The sequence below is a fragment of the Nicotiana tabacum genome, chromosome 17, assembly GCF_000715075.1.
Source record: "Nicotiana tabacum cultivar K326 chromosome 17, ASM71507v2, whole genome shotgun sequence".
NCBI classification, from domain to species: Eukaryota; Viridiplantae; Streptophyta; class Magnoliopsida; order Solanales; family Solanaceae; genus Nicotiana; species Nicotiana tabacum.
The window spans coordinates 145,284,889-145,296,169 of NC_134096.1; the positions used below are offsets into that span (position 1 = coordinate 145,284,889).

Consider the following 11,281-nt stretch of genomic DNA (forward strand, 5'->3'; position numbering starts at 1 on the left):
AAATGTTGGAGACACAGCTATTTGCCAGTGGACATGTTACTTGTAATACTAGTCCAAGAATGGACTAGTCCGTTTCATACTTCAAATTAAGAGGCTCAGCTGACTCAAAAGATAAAAGATCTAGGAAAGTGTCGAGTAGCACAGCACTTTTATTGAGGAGAAGCATAGGAATGCAATAAATTTCATTTGAAATTTCATCTTAATCCCACAATTTCTCCTCTCTCTTTTTTTCATTTTCAAGTCACTTATTTCCTGTTTAAGTCTATTAATTTTTTGGAGGCTTCTTCCTTGTATTAATCTTTATTAAACTTGAAATTTCAAAAATATTAGCTATTTAAAGGAATTTGTTATATATAGGTAAAAATGCTAAGTTTATTGTTGAATAACCTTTACATTTTACAACTAATCCCAATTAGTGAAGATGAAATGTCATATGATATGATGGGTTGCCCTAAACAGCATAGTGAATCTAAAATGCAGTACACCATTTTATCAACATTGAGTTGTATACGAAGTTGCACGTGAGCTTCCTTTGATTTGTATATTAATCACTTTACCTTATGATTATATTGTTAATTAACCTAAAAAGTATATGCCCAGTAAACATATACAAAGTTGAAAAGATCTAAACATACAACCACAAAGCCAGCATATCTTTTCTCCAACACTTAATTAATGTTTTCATTGACTTGAATGCATCTACTTTTTTTTAGTTTCTAACTCTTTATTATGCCGGGAAGTGGTATGGACCACCCCACAATTTTATTTCCATTTTCCTTTTTATATTCTTTATTTACGTGGATAAGATCTTTTTTCTTCTCAAACTGCTAATGCCTAACAGTGGGTCATCCCAAAAAAATCTTTTCACTTTGAGAATTATCTTAAATTGATGGTTTACAGTAATGCTGCTTACAAATTACACAAGCAAAGAGTCAATATGACTTTATCTCAGGAGAGGGGTAGGAGAACACTTCACAAAATGCCTCACTGAGATGAAGTCTATCCCTTAGCCTAGTCTATATTCATAGCTGACGCAACTCCGCACTAACACCTTACTATTACTTTCATTGAAAAGATAAAGTGGGCAACTTCACTAGCCCCAATTTTAGGCCTAAAAGCTCATAAACAAATTGTAGTGAAAAGTTTCATTTTTCATGCCGTCGCATGATGGATGTGAACTCCACTCTTCGTTATAAAGCTCTACTGATGCAAAGAAAATCAAAGTTAGAGTAATCAATTTGTCGAGAACATGTTCTGCTGCAATTACAGTTATACTTCTTCTACCTCTGGATCAGATATGCATTCTATGATGTTTTTGTGATAAATTCAGTTTGCCAAAGGAGTTATGAAACTCATTTATGTCATCTCCTCTACTTCCGTTCCAAACCCTACTACCACGCAAACACATCTAAGGCTCTAAATAGTCTTCAGCACACACATTTAAGGCCCCATTATGAAGTCTTCAAGAATAAATTAACTCAAAAGGTATTGAAACCTATTAGCATTGCATCCCCAAAGAAATCAGGACAAGGAGATTAAAACTTGCATTTGAAGCAATACATGACTGGATATTACCATCTGTCTAAACTCATTTTACTTTGAAAAATACAAGTACAAGAAATCTGCTAACCCCTACATCGGTTCCAAAGAAGCTTTCCACTAACCCCTACCCCAAATTGAATGACTAATTTCAAAGCATTCCTCAATCTGTATGTATCACCACTGCTTCTTCATATACATGTTGGTACACATACAAAAGGAAGAAACTATTTGAAGAGGATATTCATCATTCATGTCCACAGACAGCAAACATTCTCTAGTAACAATTAAGAACAAACTTGTGAAGCTCATGAATTTCACCACATCTGCCTGAGAACAACAAAACCACCAAAAGAATCGGATTACTGTTAAGAATAATTGGTAAATGGTACAAGAGCTTGACTAAATTTTAAGAACTAATACAATGACCGTGTAACAAAAACAGACAATCTCACCTCAATAACATATTTGTGGTCTTAATTCAACCAGGCAAAGAGCATAAACAGAAAAACAGAAACTGGATCACGTTTCATGTATTAGACAAGGAATCCAAGAGAGAATACGCATCAAAATTTGAATAAAATCTTTTTGACCCATTTGAGTCACCAAAGGCAGCGAATAGCCTGTGGCGGTTATAGTTATTTGTGGTCGTAATTCAGATTAACCTAAAAACATACATATCCTAACCAGATCATATAAATCAGTTCGGTATGACATTCAAGTATTTTATGTGAGCTGGTATTGTAACCAAATTAAGCTTCAGCACGACAAACAGTAAGGTATCCAGGTAGGACAAGTTGACGGAGATGACTTCATTGTGATGTGAATATACCTTTGTTGACAAAACCAATGGTCAGTCTTTCAGTGCACACACTCACTAGATGCCCACAGTCAGAGATCGCTCATTAGACTAACAACAGAATAGACGCTTGATTTATTTTTCTTCTACATCCACAAGTTGTAGGCTCGCTGTAGTATCTTTTCTTTACCTTTAAATCTCACTTTTTCTCTTCAATTCTTTCCTTACTCACTCTGACTCACAATCAAATGGTTCTGAAAGGTAACTGGAACTCTGTACTCACAAAATATATAAATCAATGTTTGATTGAATATATACAACGAATGGCTCAAAAAAGTTTTAGGAGAAAAGGAAAATAAAGCGAGGGTTGAGCTGCTTGTATATGCAAATTCAAGTAGTAACATAAACTATATCTATCTTAAGACTTGACAACCAAAAATGATGGTCTGAAAAATATCAACAGCCAGTTTATCTTGTATAAACAATTGAAGAATTCTGACAACAGCACCAATAAAATTATCAACCTTCTTGGGTCATCGAATGTTTCCTCCTCCAACTCTCATTTTTACAACAAAAATTCTTCAATCACGTTTATGAAATACAACTGCATATGATTTTATTACACCTTTAGACATCCATTTTCCAGACCGAACATATAGGTACTAGATTTGCATCAAATTTGTGACATTTAAAATAATGCAAATAGCTGAATTAGAGAGCGTAAGAAACAATATCATCAAGGAGAAAAAAAAATACAAAGGCGGCTTACCGTTTGAAGAACTCGGAAGCACATCGAAACCCGTTATAGGTAATAAACCACAATAATACAAGGACCAATGTATCTAAGATTGATTATGAAAATCCAAATCGAATAAATCTGATCCATTAAACACTCAGCAGTTCGAGGAATCAATAGGTTGACAAAATGAATAACAGAAACTGATAGAAAGCAAAAGGAGAATCAGATCTAAATTGAAAATGTAAGGATACTGAAGAGACAACGTTCCCACAAGTCAAGCATGTACAGACCAAAAGTGACATTGTACAGATACACTTTCCGCTGAACCCAATTCATCTCCTCTCTCAGCTCCGTTTTCTATACAGAGATTCAAACAAAATAATTGGTGATTTTTGGTTTTATACTTTTTTGGAGTCGGACTCAAATTCGCTGTAATGGTTGAATCTTCCTTCCTGCCGCCATTTAACACTGGGTGGTGTGTAAATTTGTAATTCACCAAATTGACCTCGTCGCAAATGCTATGGGTACGTCCGTACGTAGGTAGAAAAACACAAAAAGAAAAGCTCTACTAACATAATGTTTAATATCAACGAATTAAACTTTTCTGATTGCTAAACTTTAAGTATTTTCTTTCAGTGTTGTATAAAATGAGATTAAAAGACAAAGTTTTCCCGACAATCCGAACCTAACGCCTTGCTCTAATAATAAGTAAAAACGCCGCCCATAAAACAGTGGCGGGAACAGGCCAGTACATGACAATTTATAAGCATTAATAGAAGATATAGTCAACTTTAAATTTTCCCTAGAGTGGGGAATCATTACCCTGAATCGACAATTTGTTAATGCTCTCTCATTTATCATCACAACAATTTCAAATTGTAAAATCCATATAGCATATCATCCAAATAGAACAATGTTATTTAAGCGGCACTAGAAGAAGTAAAAACAATACATTACACTAACAAACAAAATTGTTCTTCTTGGCTAGGGAACAATGAAGTACATGACAACCTGGGTCTATACTAACATAATTATAAAAAAATACAAACAAGCCAATAAATATTCCTGTTTGATATTTTACACCAGCTTTGATGACACGAACAAACTTCAAAACCAGAAAAACGTAGCCCAAAAAGGAAAAAGAAAAAGGAAAGGTAACAGGGCGACTATAATCCCTCATTCCAAGAGGAGATAATTTCTAAAGCCATGCAATAGCTCCCCATATAGTAACACTCTGAAGGTTATCTATCATAACTATAGTGGTTAGAGCTAAGCCTCATAGTCTCCCTCAGAGAACTTGTTCTCCGGGTAGAAGACAGCTACAACTTGGTTACCACCGAATTTTCTTCCATTCAGTCCTTGCCGAGCTTTGCTGGAACTGTCGACATCTGCATACTCCAAAAATACCTGAAAAAACAACCCGGAAACTAGTTTAGCAATTATACATTCACAAGTACAAACCACCAACACCAAGAGAAAAAAACAGTACAAATGTATTGAAGCCCTTTTGCAATGTTCCAAGTCAGGCAACACTTAAGGAAGCAATAATAAATAACAGAAGTGAAAAACACCAAATAACAGTCATTTTTCGGCAGGTCGCTATAATGAAAATAAGATACAAGCTGAATCTCCTTATTTCCAACATATACAGGACAATAATCAGATTATAAACATAATTAACCTTGATGATGGTTTAAGAGATCAGCAGACAGGTACCTTTCCTAGTCCAGGTGTAGGCACACCATTAGGATTTGGACGTGGAATGACAACATTCACTAGAGCTCCTGCAAAGTAGCCGTACAAAAAAGCATATACAAGTTAAGATTCCAAACTCAAATTCCAGCCATAAGCTATGCTGAATATAGGAAACAGAAGACTTGATATTACCACTCACCGAATTTCTCACATTCAGTCCTCATATCTTCCAAAATATCTTGATAGTCATCATCATCATTGAGCTCATCCACAGTGACCACTTCAGTCAAGCACAAGACCTTCGTTGCTAATGCACCAGGTTGTAACATGAATCTCTATTAAAGAACATGACACTGAGAGTGAGCTACGCAGTCCCTGTATCAGCATATAGCCTAAGAACCTGAAAACTGAATGAAAGAGCACAGAAATATCTCACCTGCAAAGCTATCTGCTGTTGTGCATGCAACAATACACTCTCTTGCTCAGGGTTGGGTTGGGTTGTGCCCTGGTTAGCACGCCTAACAGTAAGAGTTTTATCGCCCATCTTAATTCCATTAAGCGCTGCACAAGCAATATCAGTAACAGACACATCCTGGTACACACAAAAAGCATAGCCTTTTGAGTTCCCAGTTTCTCTATCTTTGACAAGATCAAATCCTCGAAGTTGACCAAAAGACTCTAAAAGTTCCCTGATTTGTGATTCTGTAAAATAGTAGGGTAAACCACCAACAAATATGCGATCAGGACCTTCAAGCCCTCCCGAAGAACCTGGTGTTAATCCGACAGCTGCAAGGTTGAGGTTAGGGCACGGTTGGCTAGGACCAAGAGTAGCAGCCAGCGAAGGATTGTAGTCACTGGGTCTTCTAACCTTAACTGGTCCGCCCTGAGCAAAACATACAGTGCAAACAGAGCAAATAGCAATCAGAGTTGGAATACATTTAAGGACATTTGCTTGACACAAAAAGACATGATGCTTTGGTTATATGTTATCGAACACCCGAAACCCCCCTTAAGTAATACATAAATAGTAACCAACAAAAAGAACAGGGTTTGCAGATTCCAGCTTATATAATGGGACGGGGCGAAGGGATGTTAGTTCGAAACTTCTCCTTGTGCTGAACAAGACTGGGAGGATCAGAGAGTTGGTTAGAATCCTGTGAAAACTAAAATCTTTCCTTTCTTTGCTTTCTCTTCAATAAACTATAAGTAGTAGAAAGCTAACATACAACACCTATTCAAGTCATATGACATTTAATACCTCAAAAATGACACCATCCAAAGCCATCGCGTTACTAGCCTCCTCTACAGATCTCATTTCAACAAAAGCAAACTTCTTCTCGTGGTTTATATAAACATTGACAACAGCATCCCCTGAAAATCTCAAATAATACTCTGAGCATCAAAATGGCAAATTTAGTGATAATAGCGAGGGAAAGCACATTAATCCTCGAACCAACCTGGACCAGCAGTGTTTCCTCCAATTGCATACATGACATGACTAAAGAAGGTAGCAACAGACTGCATGTAGATCAACAGTGAGCCAACATAAAAAGTACTCAAAGATACGCCACAAACAGAGTAATAAATTACCTAAAACCATAAAGTTAGTAAGTTCAACCCTATGATAATCCGTAATCTTGGAGGGCGAAAACTTGATTGTTACTTACATATACTGATATACACACATAAAAAAGCCTAATTTGTCCATCATAGTACGAAATAATTGCTATCAGTGAACAATGAAATGTCACCCGTTAATCACAGATATCAGAAAAGATCTACATCTCACTCTAATAGGACAAGCAAATTTCCTCTTTTTTTTCTCTTTATCAAGTTAATGCAAGAAAGGTTCTCTCTAAGGATTGTAAACTGAAGGGATATTCTCCCAAAAATTTACATTTATTTGCATTAGAGTTGTTTCTAGTTACTATATCTACATAAGAATAACAATCTAGCCAAAAAATGATATGACTACGGAAGGTTCCCATTCTGCAGACATCAGTAAGTCAATGTAAAGTGCCAGTGTTGATGTCAAAAAGTAATTGCAACGTACTGGAGAAGATGTGCAATGTCACAAAAATATGTATAACTACCAGCCCCCACAGCAGGAGGAAGTCTAATACCTGTTCATTTGCAGTAGGAGGAAGTCCACCAACATAAACTCGCCGAGCATGTCTGGTAGCCTGATAAAACATCATTCGAGGATATACTCAGGGTAAAAGAAGATGCCATTAGAGAGAGAGAGAGAGAGAGAGAGAGAGAGAGAGAGAGAGAGAGAGAGAGAGAGAGAGAGAGAGAGAGAGAGAGAGAGAGAGACAATAGGAAGTGCCCAACAAATTATAAACCTGCTGTGTCATTGCCTGGACTGGCATCATCGGGAGAGCTCCAAACTGAGAGAAGCCACAAAACAAATAAATGAGAATCACAATAAATCATTGGACATTTATTAAAAAGGGTCCATGACTATACCTGGCTTGATGCTAAAGGAAATATGTTAGAAAACAGTCCAGGAATTGCTGGGTTAGTCCCAGGAACTTGACCTGCACAGATGAATGAAATAGCATCTTATAAAATGAAAATAAGTATATACTTCAAATTCTAAGAGCAAGTGAATATTTATACACAATATTTTTCTTCTTTCAATGTTGTTGAAAAAATAAAAGACTTTGTAATCAAATCGAAATAAAACAATTGAAGGGATGGAGATTTTTACAGTGTATTCATTACTAGGGAATATAATTGTAAACTACCAAGATAGCAATTCCTTGTTGAAGATGAACAAGACCTGTATCGATTCTTCCTTGTACATATAAGCTACAGAAGTCGGCTCACGCCCATTGTCAGCACAGTGGGGCAAGTAGCCCAACATTGCCTTCTTAGAACATAAGACAATACAAAACAAACAAACAAACACCAAACACAACAAGAAACCAAAACGCTCTCAGTCTCGGAATTATTTCACCAAGTAAAAAGTAAAGAAAACCAAAAGAGCTAATCTATACCAGAACTCTCTACCGATATAGGTGGAAGTCAAAGAACCAAAAAGCTTACCAAAATGTAACCATGCATTTTGATACGAACTTCCACACTATGTCCAAGAAAAAACATGACAGATTTCAAGATACTTTTAATTGTAAGAAAACTGATGGGACGTGTACCTGCAACATCAGTAGCGCCTGGTAACAACGCATTGGTAGGAGGCGCCATATCAAAACCACTGATCCTTTTGCTGAAAAGACACATCGTTAGTACCAGTAGCAAAGTCATAAATTGTAGCAAATTTTAACTTTCGATGATCTATATGGATGTTAGCAGCTCACTGGGACATATGTAACACTAGAAAGGTTTCAACCAGATAAACATATGAAATAGAAGGGCATGACTAAAAATCAAACGGAGAAAAAGACGCTCATAAAAGAAATACAATACAAGGGGCAAGACCGAGAAATCACAAGCATTAAAAAGGACAAACAGTCAGTATCAAATACATTTTCAGTAAAAAGAGTGAGGATATCAAAGTCATCATAGCAGCTTTAACCTTTTGCAATAACAAAGATTTTCTGTAGCCAAATACCAAATCACCAACTCACAAGGCCAAATAACAAAATTTTCAAGTACTGTTTTAATCCAATTCCATCTATAACTCTAGCACTCATTATTCCCTTTCCAATTTGACAGATCAAAGAATACAATGACCAGTCTCACCAGCATTCCTGCAAATAACTATTTACTTCATGTAAAGGAAAAGCCTAACGTAACTAAAATGTCAAGACAGAAAACATTCATAAAGGAGCATTAGGACTTCAAAATTAACAAAAATATAATATCTCAATGCTCCGATAAGAAGATATAGGAGCAGCCGTAAACCTCTTGGATGGCGACCGTGATCGAGATTTTGATCTATGCTCAGATCTACCCCTTGAGCTAGGCCTGTGTCTACGTCGATCCTCTCTATCTTTGTCATTGTCTCTTCGCCTGCAAGGACGAATGAACAATCACATCAAGATACAGGAAAACTCGGAAATTTGGTAGAATATTAAATCAAAAAGCACCAAATCACATGAATCTCATATGAAGATCAGGCTAAAGTATATAGAGTAGAGCAAACAATGACATGAAAACCAACAGAATTTGAAGTTAATAATCAAAGGAAATGATTCTCAAAATATAAATATCACTAATACCATCACAAAAAAACTGAAAGGAAGTACACAATATTAATCCAACTAACAGAACTTACCTATCATAATCTCGACTTCGATGAAGATCATCTTCATCTCTATCTCTGGTCCTCTCCCTCTCCCTCCTATCACTCCGATCCCTATGACGATCTCTGTGATGACGATCACGGTCCTTCTCCCCATCTCTGTCTCTATGCCTATCTTTGTCCCTTTCCTTCACTTTGTCCCTGTCTCTATCTCTATTCCTATCCCTGTCCCTGTCCTTATCACGCCCTTTGTCCCTCTCCTTATCCCTGCTTCTTGATGAGTCCCTTTCATTCTCATGGTCACGAGAAATATGCTGGAAGAGGCAAATTGGTAGCAGAAAAAGTTAGTGTGTGATGAAAATTACAAATTTTACATATTGAACCAAAATCTTAGATTATTATGACATAAATAACAAATCTAAGGATGGGAAACCATAATAATCTAATACTTGAAACTGTGCAAATTGAAAATTTTAGAGCACTAGAAGCCCCTATTAATAATTTGAGACAAAAAAAATAAAATAATTAAAGAGCGTGAATCAGGAAAAATATTTCAGATACCCGACATCCAACATGTTACTTACAGTATAACTACTCTCGTATCCCTGTTAAATAACACTATCACTATTCAAAGTGCCGTTTTTCAAACATTTCCAAATACTTTAGATCATATAAATGGTGACTTACATTACTTTTGTGTAATTCCTAAGGATGTAATTTCAGTTCAAAACATTAAGGAATGAATAACAAGTCTAATTGGAAATATTGAGTGATATCATAAAGCTTTGGTATTGGCTAAGTCACAACTTGGGGATTATAAGGACCGCCATAGAGTGTAATTCTCTAACGATGTAATTTAATTCCAAAAAAACTCTGATTTTACACCAAAAAGTTGATGTTTTTATAGTCATGTTTTCAAAGTTATCGACCATCAAACAATCAAAAAATATATTAGTAGCCCTAAACATCTCTGTGGATTAATTCATCACCATTACAAGTTCAAATCCAATTTAAAAAATAAAAGCTTTAAATTGATCCAATAGAAATAGAGAGAGTACCTGACTGTAAGGAGAGGCGCCATTATTGTCTATATCTACTCCATTGCCTTCATAGTCCTGCATCGTTCCCCCTGTGTTACACTCTAATTTTTACTTCCTTTTTCTTCTTCGCCTTGAGAAAAAGCAACACAAAACTAGGGCTAGAAAAAGGTTTCACCCGTTCACCGTTTCTGTAATTGGGAATAGTCGTCCAACTGGGATTTTCGTAAAGGGTACAATTGTATATCCACTTTACCAAATTGTGATTTTGAGTATGATTTGATTTTTGCTTAAAAGAAATTTGATGTCCGAATTCAATAAAGAAGAAGAAGAATAAGATTAATGGAAATGTTTGTTATAAAATAAAGACCGTAAAGTAAAGACAAGTATACAGAGAAACTGATATATTATTCAACTTCAAATTCATGTACATAATGAACTGAAAACTCCTCTATTTATAGAAGAAAGGAAGCAGCTGCGAGGCTTTTCAGGAAGTAGTTGCAAGGCTTTTCTTTAACTGCTTGTAAGTTGTCTGCATGAGCTGCTTGCGACCTGCCTGTTTAATAAGAACCTGCTGTAAATCATTTCATTGAGCTGCTTGCAACCTGCCTACATCAGCTGCTTGTAGATAAACTTCAACAGAGTACTAAATGGATAATCTTCTTCAGGAAGATTATCTATAGCGGAGTAATAAATGAACATCCACAATATAATTATTTTCATAACACTCCCCCTTGGATGTTCATTAAAAGGTATTGTGCCTCGTTAAAACCTTACTAGGAAAAACCCAGTGAAAAATATCCTAGTGAAGGAAAAAGAGTATACATATTTAGTAATACGCATTTCTAGATGCCTCATTAAAAACCTTATAAGGAAAACCCTGTGGGAAAAAAACCTTAGTAAGGAAAAAAGAGTACATCGCGTATTTTACTCCCCCTGATGAAAACCTTGTTTCAAATATTTGAGTCTCCGCATTCCAATCTTGTATACCATCTTCTCAAAAGTTGAAGTTGGCAAAGATTTAGTGAATAAATCTGCTGGATTGTCACTTGAACGGATTTGCCGCACATCAATGTCACCATTTTTTTGAAGATCGTGTGTGTAGAATAATTTTGGTGAAATGTGCTTCGTTCTATCTCCTTTTATAAATCCTCCCTTCAATTGGGCTATGCATGCAGTATTGTCTTCGTATAAAATTGTGGATCTTTTATCACACTCCAAACCACATTTTTCTTGAATAAAATGAATCATTGATCTCAACCATA

General features: G+C 35.9%; 1 protein-coding gene across 1 annotated transcript; it reads right to left on the reverse strand.

The window, feature by feature from the left end:
• Positions 1-4,008: 4,008 nt before the first annotated feature.
• LOC107828366 (splicing factor U2af large subunit A) lies at positions 4,009-10,351 on the reverse strand. The gene is made up of 13 exons (XM_016655656.2): positions 10,038-10,351; positions 9,013-9,293; positions 8,640-8,747; positions 7,931-8,001; positions 7,242-7,312; positions 7,118-7,162; positions 6,896-6,955; positions 6,230-6,290; positions 6,031-6,143; positions 5,209-5,655; positions 4,972-5,107; positions 4,794-4,861; positions 4,009-4,484 (listed from the first exon to the last, which is right to left on the reverse strand). Exons 1-13 carry the CDS (start codon positions 10,098-10,100, stop codon positions 4,347-4,349), a joined length of 1,662 nt encoding a protein of 553 aa, XP_016511142.1. The 5' UTR covers positions 10,101-10,351; the 3' UTR covers positions 4,009-4,346.
• Positions 10,352-11,281: the final 930 nt, after the last annotated feature.

What these genes read in the sequence shown, in the direction of transcription:
- LOC107828366 (XM_016655656.2), bottom strand. Translation starts at nt 10,100, where the DNA reads ATGCAGGACTATGAAGGCAATGGAGTAGATATAGACAATAATGGCGCC. An exon ending in CGAAGTCGAGATTATGATAG is followed by an intron (nt 8,748 to 9,012) that starts GTAAGTTCTGTT and finishes TCGTCCTTGCAG; the next exon opens with GCGAAGAGACAATGACAAAG. An exon ending in TCCAGGCAATGACACAGCAG is followed by an intron (nt 6,956 to 7,117) that starts GTTTATAATTTG and finishes ATGTTTTATCAG; the next exon opens with GCTACCAGACATGCTCGGCG.